Source organism: Oncorhynchus keta, chromosome 11, assembly GCF_023373465.1.
Source record: "Oncorhynchus keta strain PuntledgeMale-10-30-2019 chromosome 11, Oket_V2, whole genome shotgun sequence".
NCBI classification, from domain to species: domain Eukaryota; kingdom Metazoa; phylum Chordata; class Actinopteri; order Salmoniformes; family Salmonidae; genus Oncorhynchus; species Oncorhynchus keta.
Window position 1 is genome coordinate 20,766,198 of NC_068431.1, and position 25,640 is coordinate 20,791,837.

General features: G+C 44.1%; 1 protein-coding gene across 2 annotated transcripts in view; it reads right to left on the bottom strand.

The window, feature by feature from the left end:
- Nucleotides 1–25,640, bottom strand: part of LOC118390656 (glutamate receptor ionotropic, kainate 4-like) — a 79,555-nt gene that overhangs the window by 35,868 nt on the left and 18,047 nt on the right. The window contains exons 1-6 of one of the 2 annotated variants that reach the window (XM_052529689.1): nt 23,591–24,638; nt 18,082–18,247; nt 16,723–16,901; nt 4,013–4,066; nt 3,390–3,554; nt 1,714–1,866 (exon numbers count right to left, since the gene is read on the bottom strand). In XM_052529689.1, coding sequence (XP_052385649.1) covers nt 1,714–1,866; nt 3,390–3,554; nt 4,013–4,066; nt 16,723–16,901; nt 18,082–18,247; nt 23,591–23,608 — 735 coding nt within the window. In that variant the 5' untranslated portion in view covers nt 23,609–24,638. Of the gene's footprint in view, nt 1–1,713; nt 1,867–3,389; nt 3,555–4,012; nt 4,067–16,722; nt 16,902–18,081; nt 18,248–23,590; nt 24,639–25,640 lie in introns of those variants that run through there. The other variant, XM_052529688.1, reaches the window with a different exon arrangement.

Below are 25,640 nucleotides of genomic sequence, written 5' to 3' on the forward strand. Positions count from 1 at the left end.
TGGTACCATCGATAAATAGAAAGCTTTATCTACCCTGGATACTGGTACCATCGATAAATAGAAAGCTTTATCTACCCTGGATACTGGTACCATCGATAAATAGAAAGGAGCATCTTCATGGTAATAAAATAAAACTTTAAAACAAAAGGAGAATTGACTCACCAAAACTAAGGCACTAATGTAACCTAATAATAATAATAATAATACTATCAACTGATACCACTGGCAATGCTATACAGTATCTACAAAAGAGAGACTGAGTCTGCAGTGGTAGACACATTCGTCCATTACCCTAAATCGCCAAAAATAGGTGAACATTCAGCCATTTGTTTCATCCGACCTTGGTAGAATGTTCGCCTTCTTGAAGGCCATCACCTTACGGGGTCTAGGAACTCTTTCTCAGTGCTGTTGTATGTTATACGGAGGCGGGGGCGGCAGGGTAGCCTAGTGGTTAGAGCGTTGGACTAGTAACCAGAAGGTTGCAAGTTCAAATCCCTGAGCTGACAAGGTACAAATCTGTTGTTCTGCCCCTGAACAGGCAGTTAACCCACTGTTCCTAGGCCGTCATTGAAAATAAGAATTTGTTCTTAACTGACTTGCCTAGTTAAATAAAGGTAAAATAAATTTAAAAAGCGACACCATACCGAACATCGGTCCATCCACGGAGCAGACTCTTGACATGGTTGAAAGTGGCACGGTCACAAGCAACGCTGGGGGCATAGTCTGGGAAGACAGAGATGGGTGCTCCGTTGCATTGAAGTGGGCCAAATTCTCTGGTACGCCGAAGAACATGAATACAATCCTGATAGTATTGTAGTTTAGCCACAATGTCACAAGGTTTTTCACCAGGCTTTCTTGCTTGAGAGCCCTGATGTGAGCGGTCTTCATCGAATTTGAGGGTTTCCTTCAATAACTTTGAGACCGATGAAGTAGAACTTGAGCCCAGGTCCTCAGCTACCCCCATGATCCTGATATTGGATCTTTGCATATGACCTTGTAAATGTATGCATTGTTCCTTTAGGCTAGCCACATCAGTTTCGAGCTTCTTTACTGTGGTTTGTAGGGTAGACATGTCGTCTGTGCATGTTGACAAGCCTTGTTCCATGTCGGAGACGGTTTTCTTAACTGTACAAATTATTGCTGTATGCTTTGCGAGTTCATTCTTGACTGCTTGTAACTCCGACTTAATGAAATTAAAGTCCTCACTGAGCGCCTCCTTGAGTTACGACTTGAGTATAGATTAAATGTCCGCTCTGAGGGCAGCAAGAATCTCGGCCTTCAAATCCTCTGTGTAATTTTTTTGTTGAAGAACTCGAGCTCCTCGTCTTGGGCCTAGTATTTTCTCTTTTGTCAGTGAATCCGCTAAACTTAAACTTTCAGGTTATGCACCATTTACACACAAAAAAATAAATAAAAGGTGAACAAAGTAAAGCACGTCATTCAAAGGCGGTGTTTCCTAATTTTTTTTGGGTCAAAGTGCAAAGAAAGTATTAAATAAATGCAATTTCAGGAGGAGCTCCCTTACTAGCGCCCCCCAAATTTAAAAACTTTTGATATACATAGCTTCTCATATTCAGTTTATTGAGAAGTCATTGAAAATGTCATTTTTTCAATCATTGGAATTTCAGATTACCTTCTGAATTGACTGCCTTCAATTCTAATTGACCCTAACCCTGGTGTGTGTACACATGCATGCGAGTTGTCAGCGCTCACCATCCGTAGGTAGTTCATCAGGCTGGTGCCGTGCTCCCAGATTTTGGGTGATTGACAGGTTAGCTGTGTGGCGCCCACGCTCTGGCTGCGGTTGAGCTCCCTCACAGCGGACACCACCACATGCATGGCATCAAACAGCAGGGCTGGGGAGAGCTGGGGGACAGAGAGAGGGGGCAGAGAGAGGAGGGGGCAGAGAGAGGAGGGGGCAGAGAGAGGGGGCAGGGGAGAGAGAGGAGGGGGAAAGAGAGAGGGGGGCAGAGAGAGGGGGGGGCAGAGAGATAGAGAGGAGATGGTAGATGGTTGAAGGAGAAAGGGAGAAAGAAAACAGATAGGTAGAAGGTTGATAGAGATATATAGACAAAGGGGAGAGAGAAAAGCAGTGATGGGTAGAGGGTTAAAGGAGAGCAAGGAAGAATGAGAGAAAATACAGGGTTGAGAGAGAGAGCAAGATACACACTCAAATGCTGGATTAGGAAATTAGAGAGTCTCGATACTAAGCTATATATTTAGATATTCCATCCAGTGATAGCGTTTCTCTCTAAGTCTGAAAGAGCTTCATTGTAGGAGTGGGAGGAAACTAAGAAAATAATCCTCCTTAAATGTTCCGCACAATGGCAGGGTGGATTCCAGAAAGATATATAACAATACCCATCTGAATAAGAGAAGGCAGCTCGCTTACTGCTGGTGAATACAAAGTAAGCACACAGAGTCGTTATAGAGAATGGGGAGAGAGAGTAGGCAAATAAATTCATATTCTACAATAGAGTAAAAACAACCTAGTAGTTACAGTAGGAACACAGCTAGCTCTGTTGTAATGTAACATTGATTAACAAAGCACAAACTGTAGGGGGAGATTCAATGTGGATTCTTTGTCTCCTTAATGTTGACGTCAGAAAGCACAACACAGCATCTTCAATCCAATGAAAAGTCCATTAATTAAAAAATAATTTGAAATCACTTTATTAATCAGAATGTGTTGAGGCAAAACTCAAAACCCCAGGGTATTAATTGCACATTCAGCTTGATTGGGAAGAGTGTTGTTGTGCCTTGTGTTCTTTGTGCCATAAACATGCAATTACTTTGGCTGGGGTTAGTTTGAAAACTTAGCCGAGGAGGACTGTTAAATTAGTACACTTGATTGAGTGAATGTACTAAAAGCTTTTAAGCTTTTCATCTGTTGTTGCGAGGCAACTGGGGCTTAGTAGATTTTTTGTCATGTCAGGGCTAGGGAATCACCATGTCAGCTCTTAACAATATATGGTAAGGGGGCATGTGAGCTGCTCAGGGAAAACTCTGGGCCCTAGTAATAGTATTTCCTGGAAGGTCATGTGGTCAAGAATATCTCCTAACCCTACCTGTGAATTTGTATCCATCTCTGCTTTCAAGGACTCAATTACGGGCACCATTTGTGAAATTGCTATGAAAGGCTTACATGTTATTCTTACAAGTAACTGAGCAATCACATACATTTTCCCAAACCAAATATTGGCTGATCGTTTACGTGTTGTTGCCATGTCTTTCTGACCTTGTGTTGTGATGTCTTCCTATGTCTCATATTGTGCCTTTACTTTTATTTATTTAGCCCGCACTTGCCAGGCCGTTATTATAAATAAGAACTTGTGCTTAATTGACTTGCCTGGTTAAATAAAAAACAATCAAAATGGAGCTTTGCTCACCGGGACCCCAGTGAAAGGGGCATGGTCACAGTTTTCCTGCCAGGAGCGGTTGAGACTGAGGAGGAGGTCAGGGAAGTAAGGATGGCTGTGGTTGAGGACAGAGAAGCCAAGGATGTTGACCCAGCGCTTCACCAGGATGTCATCCAACTGCAGCAGAGAGAACTCCTGTATGCCAGAAGAGACACCAGTTCAGTCGGTTTAACATTTTGCTGCGTGTACATACTGAACAGCACATTCGTTTAACATTCTTTGAGGTATATTTTCCCGTTTGGTGGGTGTGGTGGCCGTGTGAACACTGATCTTTAGGTGGGACTCGAAGCAGTGAGTGATGTATTTTAAGAAAACTCTAAACTTGTGGAAAAGCATACCACATGCAATCACCTTCTGAGCTTTGCTTTCACCTGTTCAGTGCTTTGACATAAATGCAGATGTAGGAAAATGAGACATAAGTAACTAGTCACTATTGAAATGCATGCACAGCTAAAGAACCAGTCTTATCAAGCACGGTGTTGTGTTGAAACAGGCTGTACTTAGAATGAGACACATTGCATACAGAGTAGCACTGAACTCAGTTTTATTGACCTAATTCCATGGTAAAATAATATTTACATCTGGCCTCTTACCATTGTGGTGAAGATGTAGGTGTAGTAGATGGACAGCATCCCCAACTCTGACGCCTGAGAGAGGGAGAGATGGTGGCGGGAAGGAGATGACCCACTGAAGAGATGAGTCTTCAGTAAAGACTTAAAGGTTGAGACCGAGTTTGCGTCTCTGACATGGGTAGGAACGGTCTGCCTACCCATGTCAGAGACGCAAACTCGGTCTCAACCTTTAAGTCTTTACTGAAGACTCATCTCTTCAGTGGGTCATATGATTGAGTGTAGTCTGGCCCAGGAGTGGGAAGGGTGACGGAAAGGCTCTGGAGCAACGAACCGCCCTTGCTGTCTCTGCCTGGCCGGTTCCCCTCTTTCCACTGGGATTCTCTGCCTCTAACCCTGTTACTGGGGCTGAGTCACTGGCTTGCTGGGGCTCTCTCGTGCCGTCCCTGGGGGGGTGCGTCACCTGGGTGGGTTGATCCACTGTTGTGGTCGGCCTGTCTGGGTTGGCCCCCCCTGGGTTGTACCGTGGCGGAGATCTTTGTGGGCTATACTCGGCCTTGTCTCAGGATGGTAAGTTGGTGGTTGGAGATATCCCTCTAGTGGTGTGGGGGCTGTGCTTTGGCAAAGTGGGTGGGGTTATATCCTTCCTGTTTGGCCCTGTCCGGGGTGTCCTCGGATGGGGCCACAGTGTCTCCTGACCCCTCCTGTCTCAGCCTCCAGTATTTATGCTGCAGTAGTTTATGTGTCGGGGGCTAGGGTCAGTTTGTTATATCTGGAGTACTTTTCCTGTCCTATTCGGTGTCCTGTGTGAATCTAAGTGTGCTTCTCTAATTCTCTCCTTCTCTCTTTCTTTCTCTCTCTCGGAGGACCTGAGCCCTAGGACCATGCCCCAGGACTACCTGACATGATGACTCCTTGCTGTCCCCAGTCCACCTGGCCATGCTGCTGCTCCAGTTTCAACTGGCCTGGGCCCTAGGACCATGTCCCAGGACTACCTGACATGATGACTCCTTGCTGTCCCCAGTCCACCTGGCCATGCTGCTGCTCCAGTTTCAACTGTTCTGCCTTACTATTATTCAACCATGCTGGTCATTTATGAACATTTGAACATCTTGGCCACGTTCTGTTATAATCTCCACCCGGCACAGCCAGAAGAGGACTGGCCACCCCACATATGCTCTCTCTAATTCTCTCTTTCTTTCTCTCTCTCGGAGGACCTGAGCCCTAGGACCGTGCCCCAGGACTACCTGACATGATGGCTCCTTGCTGTCCCCAGTCCACCTGACTGTGCTGCTGCTCCAGTTTCAACTGTTCTGCCTTATTATTATTCGACCATGCTGGTCATTTATGAACATTTGAACATCTTGGTCATGTTCTGTTATAATCTCTACCCGGCACAGCCAGAAGAGGACTGGCCACCCCACATAGCCCGGTTCCTCTCTAGGTTTCTTCCTAGGTTTTGGCCTTTCTAGGGAGTTTTTCCTAGCCACCGTGCTTTTACACCTGCATTGTTTGCTGTTTGGGGTTTTAGGCTGGGTTTCTGTACAGCACTTTGAGATATCAGCTGATGTACGAAGGGCTATATAAATACATTTGATGTGATTTGATTTGAGATAGAGGGAGGGAGGAAGGGGGCTGTAGAATCCGTCTGGTTTCACTCACCCCAAAATAGTACATTCTCTCAGCAGTATTCTACACAGTGGAATATCATTTGTCTAGGGGTCAGTGTATGACTTAATTTCTGTGGAATGCCTGAGAAACATACTTTAATGAACAAAAGTCAAAGAAAAGGGAGGGGAGTTCCATTTTTGTCTGTGTCCAGAATATATTTCCCATGAGAGACTGTGCTGTCAAATTGATAATGAAAAATGGCTAAACTTGATAAACACAAACGTTTAACCTCACAACAGATAACACATGATCAGAATTGCAGCCATATGACTTTTAGCCCAGTTTTTGTAGAGCACTAGTACAAATCAAGCTGGTGAACTGGCAGACAGACAAGTCAATTGGCTTCTGACAGGCTTGGTCAAAAATCACATTGAGAAAAAGGTTGTCAAGTTTGCTCTGCATCATCTGCCGTCAACACTGAGGCAAACGACAACTTAAAGGCAAACTTTACAACCAGGAGATAAGGAATTAGTCTGAAATGGCACCCTATTCCCTATAGAGAGCACTGCATTTGACCAGGGTCCATAGGTCATCATGGGTCCTGGTCAAAAGTAGCGCACTATATAAGGAATAGGGTGCCATTTCAGACAAAGCCAAAGAGTAAGAAACCGTAGCTGTGCTTTAGAATATTTCAAACTTTTATAGTAGTACTTTATTTGCCCATCTTATAAAGGAAATTGATCAGATTTTATAATGAAGAAATGTAAGGTTTTTCAAGGGGGAAAAAATAATAATAATTTGATACAAGTTTCTTCTGCATAATGTTTTTCTAGAAATTTAAGGTCAGAATCTGCAGCCAATACATTGTCTCCATACAATGTGGATGGAGATTGTGAAGCGTGTTATGTTTTGTTCCAGTTACAATGCCTCTATGCTTTTTACATTACCCTCAAAGCAGCCGGCACATAAAACTATTTTGAATGTGTATTTCCTCTACATAATCCACCTGACTTCAATTTGCTGCTTCCTGAATCCACATCATTGGTTAGCTCACAAATAATGATGCCTCAAGCCCGAGCAGCTTCTTGTCTGTAACATAATCAAGAATTTTCACACTAACATGATGTGCTTTTAGGGAAACCACTTCAATTATTGCCCTTGGAAAGACATCCATTTTATTTTGGGGGATTTTTCAAGTTTATTGGACAGAGAGGCATGGAAGAGGGACAGGAAAGGAGGGAGGAGAGATGCTAGAGGGGAGGAGTGGGGCTCGAATTCCAACCCACGCCAGCACTGACATACATATAAGCTCTGAAGGCGCGGTAGTAACCAATAGACCACCCCAGGCCACAGTCGGAAACCTCTACCTAAACTTCTTGAATAGTAGAGAAAAAATGAACTCTGTATTCCATGTTGTCAGCAGACATTAGTATTCTCTTTATGATGGTTGGGAAGTTTGCCTGGGAAAACATATTTTATAGTTTCATATTTTCAAAGTGTTCATTTTCTCCTGTCCCTTGGGATTACTTTAAAGGAAGAGAAAATTCCAAAAACAATGTGACATTTTTACTTGACAACTTTTTACTATGCAAACCAATCATAAAGCCAGTCAAATAAATAAGTCATGCCAATTTTGGTTATTATAAATTCATAAGAACATGACCCAAAGCTTTTCCACGGATCTTTGAAACTTCTATTAGATGCGTAACAGAAGCTGTCTAATACTAGTGCTTACTATTCATATGTTAAAATAGTAATGCTTTTAGTAATGTTAGTACCAAGCATGCACTTGCAAACAATCAAAAATGCACAACACTTGTAAATCGTTACCATATAGGTATTATTGGATACAAACAAGCATAGTGAGTCATATAAACAGATATTGAATGGGAAAATGTTAAACATTTATACAATTTGTATAATGTACATGTAATCTGTTACATGTAAGGGATTACAAAAAACGTTAACTAATCTGTTATGTTACCAGCAAAAATATTGTAATCAGATTACAGATAGTTTTGAACTACTACATGATTAATTTGAGTATTACTTGAGAGAGGATGTTCGTGGGAAAAAAATAATCTGACACTTCTGTTTTCTCAATGACATTCAAATCAACATTGAAAGAAAGGCGCAAGTTAAAGTTTGTTCCGCCTGAGAGAGTCTGACCACAAGTCAGAGACCACTATCATAACACACCAAATGTGTTTGATGGATTGCGGGAAAAGAGCAGGAATACACTTTTGTAGGCTACAGCCAAAGCTATGTCTTCCAATAGTGCGACTGCTGTCGGCATCCAAAGATTATCCAACTTGAATAAACTTTTGGAGGTAAGGATGACAGCAGTGGTGTAGTCTATGGCGATACGGATATCACTTGTTATAGATATCTACATTGTGCAATGATGTGAATCACACTGCTGCTCTCTCATTTAGCTATTTGCGCCGAACACATTGTGGTTGTGGATGGCTGTTCACAAATCTAAAATGTGTATTTGAACCCAATAATGGTTGAATTCAAGAAGTTTAAGCTGCCTATCAATCATTGTTTTGGAACCACTGGACAGCCAGTGAAAAATGTGCTCTTGAAATAGCTGCATAGTGCAGATCCCAGTGGTGCTTTTATTTCGCAATCTAATTCATGCCGATTCAAAAAAACAAAAAAAATCCATCGGCCTAATGGACACAAGCTCAAACACTTATGATAGATTTAAAGCTCCAATCTGTAGTTGCTCCGCACACACACACTTTAAGTCGGAAGTTTACATACACGTAGGTTGGAGTCATTAAAAACTAGTTTTTCACTTTACTTCTTGGATATAGGGGGCACTCTTTTAATTTATGGATAAAAAAAACGTTCCTGTTTTAAACAAGATATTTTGTCACGAAAAGATGCTCGTCTATGCATATAATTGACAGCTTTGGAAAGAACACACTGACGTTTCCAAAACTGCAAAGATATTGTCTGTGAGTGCCACAGAACTAATGCTACAGGCGAAACCAAGATGAAATTTCATACAGGAAGTGCCCCAGATTTTGAATGCGCTGTGTTCCAATGTCTCCTTATATGGCTGTGTATGGGTCACGAATGAGTGTAGACTTTCTGTCGTTTCCCCAAGGTGTCGACAGCATTGTGACGCATTTGTAGGCAAATCATTGGAAGATTGACCTTAAGAGACTACATCTACCAGGTGGCTGCTTGGTGTCCTCCGTTGCAATTATTGCGTAATCTCCAGCTGCGTGTATTTTTTGTTTGTGGAGGTCTATAATTTTTTTTCTGAGTTCCTGGCTGATTTCTTTAGATTTTTCCATGATGTCAAGCAAAGAGGCACTGAGTTTGAAGGTAGGCCTTGAAATACATCCACAGGTATACCACCAATTGACTCAAACGATATCATTTAGCCTATCAGAAGCTTCTAAAGCCATGACATAATTTTCTGGAATTTTCCAAGCTGTTTAAAGTCACAGTCAACTTAGTGTATGTAAACTTCTGACCCACTGGAATTGTGATACAGTGAAATAATATGTCTAAACAAAAACTCAAGCCTGAGCCTGATGAGCCATACATTTTATGAGCCCTATATTAAAGACATTTAATGAGTCCAAACTCAAAAAAGCACAAATGATTGTGCCATTATCCAATACATATATGATATAGGCAGAAAATTGCTGTAAATAAACCACTACTGAAGGACACCAAGAAGAACCAAGAAGAACACCAAGAAGAAGAGACTTGCTTGGGCCAAGAAACGCGAGCAACGGACATTAGACTGGTGAAAATCTGTCCACTGATGAGTCCCAATTTGAGATTTAATGGTTCCAACCTCTGTGTGGTCTCTGGGAGACGCAGAATAGGTGAACGGATTATCTCCGTATGTGTGGTTCCCACCGTGAAACATGGAAGAGAAGGTGTGATGGTGCTTTGTTGGTAACACTGTCTGATTTGTTTAGAATTCAAGGCACACTTAACCAGCATGGCGACCACAGCATTATGCAGTGATACACCATCCCCTCTGGTTTGGGCTTAGTGAGACGATCACTTGTTTTTCAAAATGACAATGACCCAACACACCTCCAAGCTGTGTATGGGCTTTTGACCAAGAACGAGAGTGATGAAGTGCTGCATCAGATGACCTGGGCTCCACAATCACCCGACCTCAACCTAATTGAGATAGTTTGGGAATAGTTGGACTGCAGAGTGAAGGAAAAGCAGCCAACAAGTGCTCAGCATATGTGGGAACTCCTTGAAAACTGTTGCTGAAGACAGCATTCCAGGTGAAGCTGGTTGAGAGAATGCCAAGGGTGTGCAAAGCTGTCATCAAGGCAAAGGGTGATGTAATAGTGATGTCGTCACTATTATTCTACAATGTAGAAAATAGTAAAAATAAAGGAAAACCATTGACTGAACAGGTGTGTCAAAACTTTTGACTGGTACTGTATATATTTCCAACCTGAATATATTCTTGAAGAATATAACTTATAAATGCCTCATGAGCTCAGTTCATCGCTTCTTGGCCTTTTGGCTAAGATCAAGTGTAGTGTCCTTGACAGGTGCTGCGCTTGATCAGAGAAGTGATCGCAGGCCGGAGAGCGCCCGGGAAATTGTGCTATTTATTTTTGTTTAAAATCAGTATTGTTGTATTGTTTCACTATTGTTTTTTGTCCTGGGTTAGGTGGTGGTTCTGGTGGTGGACTACAGGTGCACCAGCACCTGTAGGGTGAGTTTAAAGGGCCTCTGGTCCTTTTTTTTCTTATTTTATTAAAATTTCAGTTCTCCCCCTGTTTGTCCTGTTTTGTACCTCTCTTCCCCCTTGTATCCTACCCTCCCTCCCTTCAATTATTCCTACTGTTTTGAGTTTTGTGTTGCCTGCTAGCCGGAGGGGCTTTCTGGCTTGTTGGAACGCTAGCCTCCTGGCCCTTTAGGCGTGGCAGGCATTGCATTGTTGCGTGTTTGTCTGACTGTATTCTCCTTGTTCCCATCCACCTTGTACTTGTTAGTTCACCCCCTAAAATTGCCCTATATCAGGGGCTTCGATGTCAGTTTTGCCAATGCCAGCTTCCTGAGGGAGTTCTGGGGGAAACTCCAGAACGCCCTGAACACCCAGGGGTCCCTCACAGCAATGTTTGAGGTGACCAAGCTGACGGATAATAGCATTAAAACCGTTATTATCCGTATGTACAATGAAACCGTACAGCCGGAGGACGTTGCAGTATGGCTGGGCAGGTACTGCAACGTGAAGGGTCCCCTGATCCAGGTAAAAGACCTCGATGGAATCTGGACAGGGGCCTGGAGGGTCACTGTCCAGCAAAGGGAGGACCTTGGGGGCTATGGTGGGTTGAAAGCCATCCCATCCACCATAGTCCTCGGAGAGAACAGGGGCCATGTTCACTACCAGGACCAGCCCAAGCTGTGCCGTAAGTGTGGTGAACATGGCCACCTTGCAGATGCCTGTCAGAAGGTCGTCTGCATGAAGTGCCGGGAGGTGGGCCACCGCTACGAGGAGTGCACGAACGGAAGGTCGTGCAACCTCTGTGGCGAGCGGTCCCAACTCACCCGCGACTGCCCCTCCTCCTGGGCCAACAGGGCCAAGGCTGGAAGGAGGGAGTGGGCGGCCGCGGACCGGGCTTTCGAGCGCCAGAGGGCTGGAACGGCAGTTGCCGAAGTGGTAGTGGAGGAGCCGGTGGTGGTGGAGGAAGAGGCAGTAGTGGAGCCGGTAGTGGTGGTGGAGGAGCGGTGGAGCGGTGGAGGTAGTGGAGGGCGCAGAAGGTGTAGTGGTGGGAGTGGGAGACAAAACCCTCCCCACCCCAATCCCCCTGCCCCAGACTAATGTGACCCCTGAAGGAGAAAGTGCCGAGAAAGACGGCTCTGGAGAGATGTTCAGCGAAAGCTCCCCAAGTGGGTCAGATATTATAGGGTAGGTGTCGGAAAGCACCATGGAGACTGTGTCAGAAGGTACGGGGGAGGAGGGGGAGATTCTGGAGAAACACCTCCCCCACGTAAAAGAAACGTTGAGGAGCTCTCTGACCCCGAACAGGGTGAGGAGAAAAAGGGAAAGGTGGAGTGGGAGAGCTCCCAGGGGGAGGAAGAACTCAGAACCTTCCCCTCCAACTCCCCCAATCAAGTCTCCTTTTTAAGTCCTGTTTTAATAACCTCCTCTCCCTTCCAAACCCCTTTACCCCAGAGGGAGAGAGAGAAAGTCCCTGAAAACGAACCCCCTTTTAACTGTTCAATGCTTTTTCTTTTAGCACTGTTTTTACTCACCCCTTTTATGGCTTTTAAAATCACCACTATAAATGTGAGGAGTGTAAGAACAGCAACAAGAGCACAGTCGGTTTTATCCTTTTTAGCAAGGTTTAACTTTGATGTGTTTTTACTACAGGAGTGTGGTCTACCCTTTTTATCCTCTTACAGGAAATGGGAGGATATGTGGCAGCACGGGCCCTCCATTTGGAGTGGTTCCAATTTTAACAAGAACGACGGTGTTGACATTTTAATCAAGACCCCACAGGTGGTGGTGAAGGGGAGCACGGTGGTGGTAGGTGGGCGTGCTCTTTTAGCCAATTGTACTTTTATGGGGAGGGATTTTAACGTGCTAAATGTGTATGGTTTTAACGATAAACATGACCGGTGCACACTTTTAGAGGGCCTGCAGTCCCACATGCTAGGGAGGGATCCTCTAGTGGTGGGATGGGATTTTAATTGTGTTTTAAGTAGAGCAGACAGGAGAGGGGCAGGATGGGATTTTAAGGTAGACAGGTCAAGTGTTTTATTGCAAGGGCTGTGCAGGGATTTTAAACTGACTGACTGTTTTAAAACCCTGCATCCAAGAGAGGAGGGCTTCACCTGGACCAGTGGTGACGGCACCAGAGCCTCTCACATTGATTATCTGTTTACCCGGGACTGTCCCCCAACTGATGCTAGAATAACCCCTGCTTTCTTCTCAGATCACGTAATGCTGACGTGCACCCTTCCACTAACTTCGGGTGTGACTGTGGGAAGAGGGCCCTGGAAATTGAACTGCTCCCTTTTAGAAGATGATAGAGTAGTTAGTCAGTACAGAGAGCAGTTCAGCCAGTGGCAGACGCTACAGGACTTCTTTGACACACGAGCACAGTGGTGGGAAATGGTGAAGGGAAGGACGAGGACCTTCTTTAGAGAGATAGGAAAGAAAAAAAGCGAAGAAAAATATAGACGCATGGTGGGACTGCAAAAGCGACTGGAAAGGTATTTTAACCTATGCCAACAGGGCCTTGATTTTAACCAAGAAATTAAAGAAGTAAAAAAGGAAATGGCATTTTTAGCAGAACAGAGAAGCAAGGGGGTTATTTTAAGAAGCAAGGAAAGGGAATTAGAAGAGGGGGAGAAGTGCACAAGGTACTTTTAAGAAAATAGTCAGTAAGGGTAGGTTAATGACTTGTTTAAAAAAATAAAGATGGGGTTTTAAAAACAGATACAGAAGGAATAAAATAAGTAGTTGAGGATTTTTATGGGGAACTGTTTGGGGTAAAAGATGTGTGCGAAGAAACAATGGGGGACCTTTTAACATACATCGACAAGACCCTACCCAATACAGAAGACCTGACAAAAGACCTGACGAGGACAGAAATCGAACAAGGACTGAAACATTTTAAGAGGGGTAAATCACCGGGGGAGGACGGCCTCCCTTTGGAGTTTTATTTGACCTTTTGGGATGTTTTAGCCGACGAACTTCTGACTGTTTTTACCGACTTTGAACATCTTGACAGACTACCTGACAGTTTTAGAGTGGGGATCGTGACTCTTTTATATAAGAAAATGACAGGACGGACCTGAAGAACTGGAGACCGATAACCCTTTTAAACTTTGATTGTAAACTTTTTTACCAAGGTTTTAACACTCAGAATGTCTTCTGTTTTAGGGGAGGTGATCCACCCGGACCGAACCTGTGCCGTGCCCGAAAGGAAGATCACGGACAGCCTGATACTGATCCGAGATGCCATCTGTTATGCGAGAGACAGAAACATGCGGCTTGTAGTCCTACATTTAGATTTTGAAAAAGCCTTTGATTGGGTCTCGCACCAGTACCTCTTTAAGGTACTGCAAAAAATGGATTTCCCTGACAGGTTCTTAGCTTGGGTGGGACTGCTGTACGGGGACATCACCAGCAAAATCCTTGTAAATGGGCATCTGTCAAAAGCAGTGGGAGTACACTGCGGCGTCCGTCAGGGCTGTCCGTTATCTCCTCTTCTGTTCGTGGCCTGTATTGAACCACTGGCACAGGTCTTGAGAAGGGACCAAGGGATCAGTGGGGTGGGTGACCGCCAAGTGCGTCTTTTACATGGACGACGTCAACATTTTATGTACCAACCTTTTATCCGTCGACAGGACACTGGACAGGACTGACTGGTACGGACGAGCCTCTGGGGCGAGACTGAACAGAGACAAGACAGAGGCCCAATTCTTCGGACCGTGGGCAGACCCAGACTTGACCAGACTACCTCTGACAGTTAAACCGACGGACATAAGGGTACTGGGATTAACGTTTGACCGGGGGGGAGGAGGGAGCGGTAGGCGAGCCCACAACGGTCTGGCGCAACGTGGCCCATCCTGCTCTCCTGAATCGGCATCGGGACCTGTCCTGGATGGTCGCCCACGAGATCCTCCCGGTCAGGGCCGTCATGCACTCACGGGGCATGGCGAGGACATCCGCGTGCCCCCGACCAGGCTGCGGCCAAGAAGAGTCGATGAGGCACATGCTCTGGGAGTGCAGAGCCGCCAGGGACCTGTGGAAGGAAGCAGGCCCCCTGATCATCTCGTGTCTGCCAGCAGGGGAGGACCTAACACCTCAGCTCGTGCTGTACGGGGTGGGCCGAAGGCCCTTTCCACCAAAGGCCTTCACCAAGTTCTGGCCCACCCTCACGTGCCTGAAGGAAGCACTGTGGTCCTCCCGTAACCTGCTAGTAGCGAAAAACGTAGAGACCACCCCCCAGGCAGTGGCCATGGTAGCCACGGAAGCCCTGTGGTGGTACGGAAGGAAGGGGGCCTCGACCCCAGGCGAAGGGTCCCCCACAACACCCTAGGTCCCGGCGGCCACGGCCTGACAGCGCTGCGGCGCCTAGGGCGATGCGCCTAGGGGAGGGATCTCCTCTGGGCCCCGAAGGATGGGACGATGATCTATTCAGAAGAGCAGGATGAGGCGAGTTTGATAAGGACTCACCCCGCTCCTGTACAAGGGACCCGAAGACAGCCTTTTAACAAAGTGACTTTTTGACATGTTTCTCATGTCTTAAAAATGTTTTATATTTGTTAAATAATTTGTACACATTTTAAATGGCTTTTACAGATTTGAATTTTTATACAATGAAAAGTACTTTCCCAATGGTTGTTTTTAATTGTCTCAACAACATGTACTTTAAATTTAAATGTAATTTTCAAATGTTGTGTTTTTAGCTTTATCAACGTTTTTATGTGTAAAAATGATATGCAAATATGTATGAGCTGTTTTTAAAAGGAATCGTGATAATAAAAACTTTTCCAAAAGAAAAAATGAGCTCAGTTCAACTGTCACATTCCATGAGCACTCAAAATATAAGCTTGTTTTTCTCCAATGTTTGTGAACAGTGTAAATGTAAACAAACTTTGTATAGCCTCATAACAGAGTTAAAACAATAAGTTTGATATCATGAATGGTCCATCCTTGCACCCATAGCGCTGTCTATTAATCTGAAAGTGGTTACATTTCTCCAGACCCAACCCTCAGTCTCCATCCCTCCAGACTCATCCCTCCCTTAGGCAGGGCGAATATTTTGTTATCGTTTCATCTGTGGATTTGATCTTTAAACAGCTGCATATTATCACAATATCAGTGTCACCAACAAAAAGGTAAACAATAGGCCTGTAGCAAATACAGCATATGGCATTCATTTTTCACATGTAAATAGCTCAAAGCATGCCATTCCATGATCGAAGCATTTATTTTTCAACTCAAATCAATGAGCCCAATCAGTCCTCCATAATAACAACATCACAATGAACAGAGTAGGGCTGGCTAATAAGTCCTTCGTTTTGGGGTTATGCTCAGGTAAAACAATGTCTAATCTATACTTTCAAGTCCTATTTCTTGAAGATCAAAGGGTATAACATTTATTGGAATGACTGGAATTCTGTTAGGCTTTGGTTATTAATGTAAAGATAAAATGTAAATCGTATTATATGTAGTAGAAAGCGATGGTTATAAGAAGCCTACATAACCAACCCATAAAGTAAAATGTAACATCCATATGGCCAGCTATGTAAACTTTAACATTGATTTATCCTGCAATAGATGTCGTTCAATTGGTAACATACATTTTTGTCTTCTTCCAATACCTCTTAAGGGGAAAGCAATCTAAAAGTAACTGAATAATCAGATTAATGAATGTAATCAGATAGGCTACCTGGGGCAGCTGTCGTTCTGCCTGAACAAGGCAGTTAACCCACTGTTCCCTGGTAGGCCGTCATTGTAAATAAGAATTTGTTCTTAACCAACTTGCCTAAAGGTTCAATATTTTTTTCTTTAAGACTATGTTACTAAGTTTGGGTAGTCAAAAAGTTACGTTACCGATGACAATTTTGGACAAGTAACTGTAACGGATTACCTTTAGAAAGTAACCTACCCAACCCGGTTTGTTTGAACCCAGCTTGTTAGTGTATTGAATGTAGCCACTATTAGTCATACTGTATTCCCAATCCCAAATTGCCTCCTAGACCCAATACTCTATGTACCTGTGGAGATCTGAGAGGATTTGATAGATGTAAGCAATATGGTGAAAATTCCACTGAACCTATCAGATGTCAAGGTAGAAAGATGTATTACCATATCACTAGCTAAGTGTCTATAAGAGGGTACGCGTAGCAGTGTACTAGAATATTGGACTGTTGGCTTTCATACTTTTCGAAATCTCAGCGCAGCTCAAGCAATTTCTCCAACTGTCAACACATTCAAATGAATATAAAAAGCATACCAGAGATGCGTTGGTTGGGAATTGTGGGAAGGTGTGCGTTCGGGCTGTGCGTCCACGCGGATGGTGGTCTCAGAGCCGCATAGCTATGTCACAATGGGACACCGGAATATCAGGGAGTAAGAGGCCATTTGGGATGCTTACCCGTTCCAGGATGAGGTGGGACACAGTGGCGTTGGCGTCCACTATGATGGTGTCAGTCTGGTCGTTGCGGATCTCTTTTAGAACAGGCATGGGGTCCTGACTGTCATCCAGCACACGAACAGTCAGCGTCTCCTTAGAGATTAGGAACTGACGCAGTAACTGCTCCAGGTTCATCAAACCTGGGACAACAGCAACAATTGGCAATGAAAGTGTAATATTGTATCCCACAGCCCACAACGTTGATACACTTTCTTATGAACATCAGGTCACTACAATATCATCTGAATATCTTCTATTAAAGCCTAATAGTCTAAGTAATGGCCAGTAGGAGACTATTGCAAAGAATTCTGTCCAAAAAGACCAGCATACAGTATGTAGTTTACCATCTTCAAAATATAACAAAATTGTAAGCAAGCAACATCATCTTTCCAGTGGCCAACTAACACTGTGAAAGCAATTTCACTAGGAAATATGCATTCTATTTTAAGTTAAGATAACATTGATATAGAGAAAATACCAGCTGTTAGCCTAAGTATATTTTTAGGTTGGAGGGATTCATCTTATCCACGTTCTATATGGGGCGGCAGCGTAGCCTAGTGGTTAGAACGAATCCCGAGCTGACAAGGTACAAAATCTGTCGCTCTGCCCCTGAACAAGGCAGTTAACCCACTGTTCCTAGGCAGTCATTGAAAAGAAGAATTTGTTATTAACTGACTTGCCTAGTTAAATAAAGGTAAAATAAATATATAAGCATTGGGAACCAAAGCAAAGCTTAACTCATCATTTCACTCTTTCCACACCTGCCCTTGTCTCTGGGTGATATCCCTGAGGTGGCCTGGCTCCATAGGCCTGTCACACAGACGCATGGTGACACACTCACAAACGTCCCAATGACCACGGCAAGACAGAAAAGCTCAATTGGATCAATAATGACCTGCAGATGAGTGATGAGTGCGTGATGTGAATGAAACAAATAATAGTCAGCTTTGGGCAGATGAGTGCTTAAGGGGCAGACTGACAGAGATGACTGACCTGCAAGAGGAAGACTGGTGGTTCCAATGGCTCAGTTGGTCAGAAAACAGTCAACACCAATTTTATGGGTCTGCTAAATTACCATCTCACTACATCGCCTCCTGTTGCTGTATATGCAATGATTGCATGCATGTCCTAAAGTTAAACTGTACAGGGGTATTGTTATCATATAAAACCCAGTGGAATTTCCATTACAGTAATTATATTTCTATGGGTCCATCCATCACAACATAGTTGAGTTCATTGAGTAATTGTATTTCTATAGGATTGTTTACTTGAATGGGAATGTCCATCTAGTAATTTCCATTTCTATGGTTGGCAACTCACAGTCAGCCCTGGCGCAGAGTAGACAGGCGCTGGTGCTGTTGAAGAAGGAGAGCAAGTCCACTACGGCTAGGCTGACATGTGCATTGGTGGGCCGCAGGTCCAGGGGCGAGAAGCGCGGGAAACGGGCCCTCAGGAGGTCCTCAGGGGCCACCCTCACGTAAGGCACCTGGGGGTGTAATGAAAAGCAAATTCAATCATACCGTAGAACAGGGACTGTAAGTATCAATCCTCTCAAAGTAGGAGTGCTGATCTAGGATCAGTTTAGACTTTTATATCATAATGACAATGGACTAAATCAGCACTCCGACTCTAAGAGCCTTGGTACATACTAGAGGTCGACCGATTATGATTTTTCAACGCCGATACCGATACCGATTATTGGAGGACCAAAATATACGATACCATTTCAAAGGGGTAACTTAAAATGTACCGTTTCTAAGCAGCTGACAAACTAATGCCTTGTGAATGAGAACTATAATACTTATAAAACTATAAGTAGTCCAGAAAATATGTATACAAAAGTCTGTACAGTATGCTGCAGGAGATGTACTGTGCAGTAAGAATATACTACAGCTATGTTTCGACAAACCAGTGCCTCTCCCCCTTGAACATCCCTTTGAAGCTGCCCACTGAGATGTTTTCAGGACCATAGCCAGCTCCTTCTAGTGCCATACACTGATGAATACTGTATACACACACACACACACACACACACACACACACACACACACACACACACACACACACACACACACACACACACACACACACACACACACACACACACACACACACACACACACACAGGTAACTGCCAAAATAAAGGAAACACCAACATAAAGTGTCTTGACAGGGAGTTGGGCCACCACGAGCTGCCAGAACAGCTTCAATGATCTTTGACATATAATCTACAAGTGTCTGAAACTCTAGAACACCATTCCTCCACGAGAAATTCCATAATTTGGTGTTTTGTTGATGGTGATGTAAAACACTGTCTCAGGCACCACTCCAGAATTTCCCATAAGTGTTCAATTCGGTTGAGATGTGGTGAATGACAGACACACACACATTAAACCCCCTATGCTCATTTGAGACCCCTCTTTCAAAGTCACAGATCTTTTAGCCATGGTAGACAAAATAATGGGCAACTGGGGATATTTAGAAATGACTATGCATGATGGGATGTTAAAAACCTCTCTAGGGTATGTGGGACGTTAACGTCCCACCTGGCCAACATCCAGTGAGATTGCAGAGCGCCAAATTCAAATACAGAAATACTCATTATAAAAATTCAGAAAAGATACAACTATTTTACATAGGTTTAAAGATGAACTTCTTGTATAACCAGCATAACCAGCCAAGCAGAAGAGTTACACAAGTCAGAAATAGAGATCAAATGAATCACTTACCTTTGATGATCTTCATATGGTTGCACTCAGAAGACATTCATTTATTCAATAAATGTTCCTTTTGTTTGATAAAGTCTCTCTTTATATCCAAAAACCTCCATTTTGTTTGCGCGTTTTCTTCAGTAATCCACTGGCTCAAACGCAGTCACAACAGGTAGACAAAAAATCCTAATTGTATCCGTAAAGTTCATAGAAACATGTCAAACGATGTTTATATTCAATCCTCAGGTTGTTTTTAGCCTAAATAATCGATAATATTTCAACCGGACAATTAACGTCGTCAAAAAAAAGAGGTAAACAAGAAAGGCACTCTCTCTGTTGCGCGCATGAAAAAGCTCTGTAACACGGCAGGGTCCACTCATTCCGACTGCTCTTACTTCCTCATTTTTCAGAATATAAGCCTGAAACAATTTCTAAAGACTTGACATCTAGTGGAAGGCATAGGAACTGCAATTTGAGTCCTAAGTCAATGGATACTGTAATGGCATTGAATAGAAATCTACAACAACAACAAAAAATCCTACTTCCTGAATGGATTTTTCAAAGGTTTTCACCTGCCAAATCAGTTCTGTTATACTCACAGACACTATTTTAACCGTTTTGGAAACTTTAGTGTTTTCTATCCAAATCTACCAATTATATGCATATCCTATCTTCTGGGCCTGAGTAGAAGGCAGTTTAATTTGAGAATGCTTTTCATCCAAAATTCCAAATGCTGCCCCCTACCCTAGAGAAGTTAATTGCTTAATTAACTCAGGAACAACACCTGCGTGGAAGCATCTGCTTTCAATATAATTTGTATCCCTCATTTATTAAAGTGTTTCCTTAATTTTGGCATTTACTTGTAAATAGACTAGCAAGCAGCTGATGTCTTCAAAGTCAATATGGCATCTATAGGGCACACAGGGGGATGATAGAATATGAAGTCACTACTGTAATAAACAGAGCTAGTATCCACTGCAGCTATGGGTGAAAAACCACTTGAGTAGAACCAATAGTTTCCTGCATTAACCCACTAAGTGAATCAATAACACTGTGGCTGGCTAGAAGGTTACACTCATTGGTTACACCTCATCACCATAGGCATAATGTTATAAGTATAGAGTTGACTTCGTGCCTGCCTGCTTCTACCCTAGCCCTTAATTGTTTCAGCGGTCCAGTGGTAATGTGTTGCCATATGGCGAAACAGACCATGATAAGCTCCAACAGCTGCTCAGCTCTGCTCACAGCAGGACAATGCTCTGCTTTAATAATAATAAAACATCCCAACGGCCATTAGGCTAGGACACAAGGTGAGACACGGCTAATGGGGGAATTGGCTGAAAAACAGCCATTACCAAATCTCATTGAAGGCTCTATTTTTGGCTGGCGGTAAGGAGGTGCAAGTATCAAACGCATGTTAGTTAGACATTTTGTAATGTAAAAACTGTCACACTGGCGTTTTCCAACCCCTAGGCCAGGTTCAATAATTTACCCATCTTCCTTTGAGGAAACAATATTTGAGGTGTGTCCTTAAAAATGTGCGCCAATATGGCAATTAAAAAAATAAAAAAATAAAAAATTATATATCTTTTTACATTTTATTTTTTATTAACAAATAAATACAGAAAGTACATGAGGGAACACAGGTATATATAGATTATATACAATGGACAATCGAGCTAGGGGGTACAATATCACACTACAATTACACAAGGACCTTAAGGGACATACATACACTTACAATTCTAACAGCTTTTTTGTTAGGAGAGTATTTAAGGGTCTTAAAATACAGTTCAATTTCTTTTTGTAGGGTAAGAAAATATGTTTTGTTGTTTGCAGATTTACATTTGTGTGTATGAAATTTAGACAAAAGAAGTGAAATTAATTGCATAAAAATGTTTCAGCTTATTTCTATCGTATGTAAAGAATCCAAGCAGTACATCTCTCCACAATAGTGTAAAATCTTCATAAATGTGTTCAATTATAAATCTACTGATGTCTTGCCAGTTTTCTTACATGAATACAATGCCAAAAAAGATGCAACACTGTTTCTGGGTGGTCATTACAAAAGGAGCAATTTGAGTTGATGTTTTCCTTCAACTTCTTCATATAGTGGTTGGCAGTATAATATTTATGAATAATTTTAAAGGAAACTTCCTTAATTTTGTTAACAAGTAGGTATGTGTGTGGCAACATCCAAACTTTTTCCCAACAGATATTATCAATAAATCCATTCCAATAAGGCATGACATCCTGCTGAAACAAGGTTCGTAATCGCTCTGTTGTTGAATGGACCTAAAGAGAAACAAATCTTTCCTACTGATGAGTCAACAGGGTCAATAGAAGGTAGGCTCTGATGGTCAGGTCTTGACACGTTCCTGAATAACAACAATAGCAACACCTGAGGGAATGGCATCTAAAACAATTGCAAAATCTTTAGGTGTTACAGGGACCTTTGTAAAGTGATGAGAATTCCTTATAACTGAGTAAAAGACCCTCTGCATTTACCAGTTGGCTCACCAATAGGATATTATTTCAGAACCAATATTCGAAAAAACAAATAAGTATTTTTATACAATATATCCCGATTATTCCATATATAATATCTGTGTGGAGAAAAATTGTGTTTATAAATTAAGGAAATATGGTCATTTCAGTGAGCACAACTAGGGATATAGAGTACCATACCACTCAATCATATGAGTCATAATACCCATAAAACCTAGCAATCAAATAAGGAAATGGTTCCAATGGTTTTTCACCATTCATTTTTGCCATAGGGAATTTTAGAAACACTTAAAATAAAGGCAGTGTTTCGTGTAGGCTTACCCTGACGAGACGTTTTGATAACCATGTAAATCTCTCTAGGACAAATTAAATGTTATTAGTCACATGCGCAAAATACAACAGGTAGACCTTACAGTGAAATGCTTACTTATGAGCCCCTAACCAAAAAAGCAGTTAGAAAAAAAATATGAGTAAGAATAAGAAATAAAAGTAACAAGTAATTAAAGAGCAGCAGCAAAATAACAACAGCGAGACTATACACAGGGGGGTACCAGTACAGAGTAAATGTGCGTGGGCACCGGTACAGAGTAAATGTGCGTGGGCACCTGTTAGTTGAGGCAATATGTACATGTAGGCAGTTACCAAGGTGACTTTTATCAATATATTTGCCTGTATTTACCCGCTCCCAAAATGAAATGCTAATGTAGTTATCATAAAATAACCAGTGTTGTGTTCGAGACCACTTAAAGCGAGACCGATCCAAAGCCAGAGCAAATTGAGTCAGAGTCAAGACCAAGACCGGGAAGGGGACAAGGAGTCCGAGAACGAGTTAAGACCAGAAACATCTGTTTTGTCCAGGACCGGAGTCTACACAGACCAGTGCACTATAAGCAATGAGCGCTACAGTAGGCATTTATATGAACAAGCCATTTGCCACATGGGCCTGCCATCATACCCCTTCAACCTTCCTGTGTTTCCAGGCAGTTGCAATAGCGCAACTTTAGATCATTAGAACGCACTCGCCAAAAGCCACAAAATACACCTGAATTTCTGCAAAAAATGGAAACACCACTGAAGTCCTTTCACATTTGTAAACTTTACAGTTCTATTGATCAGACAACCATGAAAAGGTAGGCTCTCTTACTCAGTTATGCACATCAACAACTACAAGATCAACAACCAATGCTAGGCAGAGCAAGATGAGTTTAAATCTAATGAAGGAACATTAAATAAACCCTCTAACTTTTTCAGCTAGTTGGCTGTCAAAATTGCGCTGATAAACAATGGGGAATTGTAGCCTCCTCATCCTTCTGCAGCTTGCCATGCTTGTCCCAACCAAACTAACTGGCTAACGTTAGCTAGCTTGTTAGCAAGATACTTCCAGAAACAAATGAGAGAACGCCTCACTCTGACCATTTGCAGAGTGACCGTAGCAGAGCTGGTTAGCTGTTTACATGTTATCTAGAGCGTTCTTGAGCGTGCTCTGAAATTGGAGTAGATAAAAATAAGTGAATTTGCGAACGCAAGAGATATGCCAACTGGATAACCAAATGATACCTGCATCTCTAGCTGTGTATATCCACCAAAAAACGATATTAGAAAAGACTCACCCACTCCTCCATTGGCATGACATCCTCTAAGCAGCTAGCTATCTAACGTTAGGTTCCGTGTTTTAAGCTTGCTACATAAATATTGTAATGACCTGACTAGATCATAAATGAACAATTGTCCAGACAGAGGCTTGAGTTTACGAATTGACGGTTTATTACACCAACTTTACACAGGCTACTGTTTGGGCCGTAGCACACGCCAAATAGATGACAGATAACCCACAAGCCAATCGTGACCTTCTCTTGTGAAACCCAGACGTAAGAGAGAGAGAACAAAGGCTGAACCTGGTCTTAACTTCCAATGCTCCACCCCCCTGCCCAACCCCCCTCCACGCCACTCCGCCAACCACCAGGATGCCCGGCATCAGAACATTCCAGGCATTCCCGTGATTGGCAGATAGCAGGTTGATTGACAGGTCGGACCCCGCGAACACCGGGTACTGGTCAGTACAACACAACCACCTCCTAGCCTAACACATAACACACAGCTGTCTGTGCGGGTCGCTACACAGCCCCCCCACCACAAAGTCCCTCGTCCCCGAGGGAACAAACAAAGTCTCTGAAGCGACCCGGAGGTCTCCTTTGCCTGCGTGGCCGTGATGGTCGCAGAGTGCCCCTCTGGGACCCAGGGGATGAAGGCAGGGATATGGGTGACAAGGAAGCGGGAACGGGTAATACAGTCCGTGGCTCTGGGGAACCACGCGGTGACACAGGGGGAGACAGGGGAGTGGGCTGTCTGGAGCCTTGTCTGCGGCACCTGAGGGTGGGTGCCTGGAGAATGTCATTGCCAGAGAGGGGAATTGTGGGGGTTCCTGGGGTTTGGGGAGAAGAGGCCCCTCTGTATGGGGCTAACCTGTCCCGGTGCAGTGCCACCTTTCTCCCCCTGGGAGGAAGCTGCACCCGGTACACAACCTCCCCTACCCTCTCCAGGACACTGCAGGGTCCCACCCAGTGACTGTCCAACTTGGGGCATCTGCCTTTTTTCCTTAGGGGGCTGTAGACCCAGACCAGCTCCCCAGCCACAAAGTGCTTTCCCCGGGTGTGCACGTCATAGTTCCTTTCTGCCTCACACCTGCATTCACCAGCTGCTCTCTGGCGAAGGTGTGGGCTGTCTCCAGGCGGTCCTGGAGTCTCCGGGCATACTCCGGCCCCGGAGGAACATGAGGGCTATCCAGGGGCCGACCAAACGCCATCTCCGCAGGGGTGCGGATCTCTCTCCCCAGCATGAGGAGGGCAGGCGTGCAGGAAGTGGAGTCTTGGACAGCGGAGCGGCATGCCATGAGGACCATAGGCAGGTGCTTGTCCCAGTCACGCTGGTGTTTGGAAGAGACGATGGCCAGCTGCTGTCCAAGCGTTTTGTTGAAGCACTCCACAAGGCCATCACTTTGAGGATGGAGAGGAGTAGTGCGGGTCTTGTGCATACCCAGCCTCTCACACATGGTGGCGAACACACGGGACTCAAAGTTTCTGCCTTGGTCGCTGTGGATGGACTCTGCAGCTCCAAACCTGCTGAACATCCCCACTGTCAGGGCGTCGACGATGGTCTCTGCCTCCTGGTCAGGCAGAGCATAGGCCTCGGGCCATTTTGTGAAATAGTCCATGGCCGTGAGCACCCAGCGGTTTCCACTGTCTGTGGTGGGGAACGGCCCAACTACATCCACTCCCACCCTCTCCATGGGAGCCCCCACTGGGAACTGTTGGAGCTGAGCATGAGAGCGGCCTGGGGGGCCCTTTCTCGCTGTGCAGTTGTCAAAGTCCTCCACATCCCTCTTGTGCTGCCCCCAGTAGAAGCCCTGACGGAGACGGCGCAGTGTTTTTGTGACCCCAAAGTGTCCAGTCCCCACCCCCCCATGAGTACTCTGGAGCACAGCCTCCCGCAATGCTTTTGGGACCACCACCTGCCACCTCTCCTCTCCCGTAGCTGACTCCTTCCATGCCCGCTGTAGCACGCCATCAGCCAGCCGCAGTCTCTCAAACTTCGACCACAACCCTTTGGTCGCGAGTGAGAGCGCTGTCACCTCTTCCCATGGTAGCCTCACCTGCGCCTCTA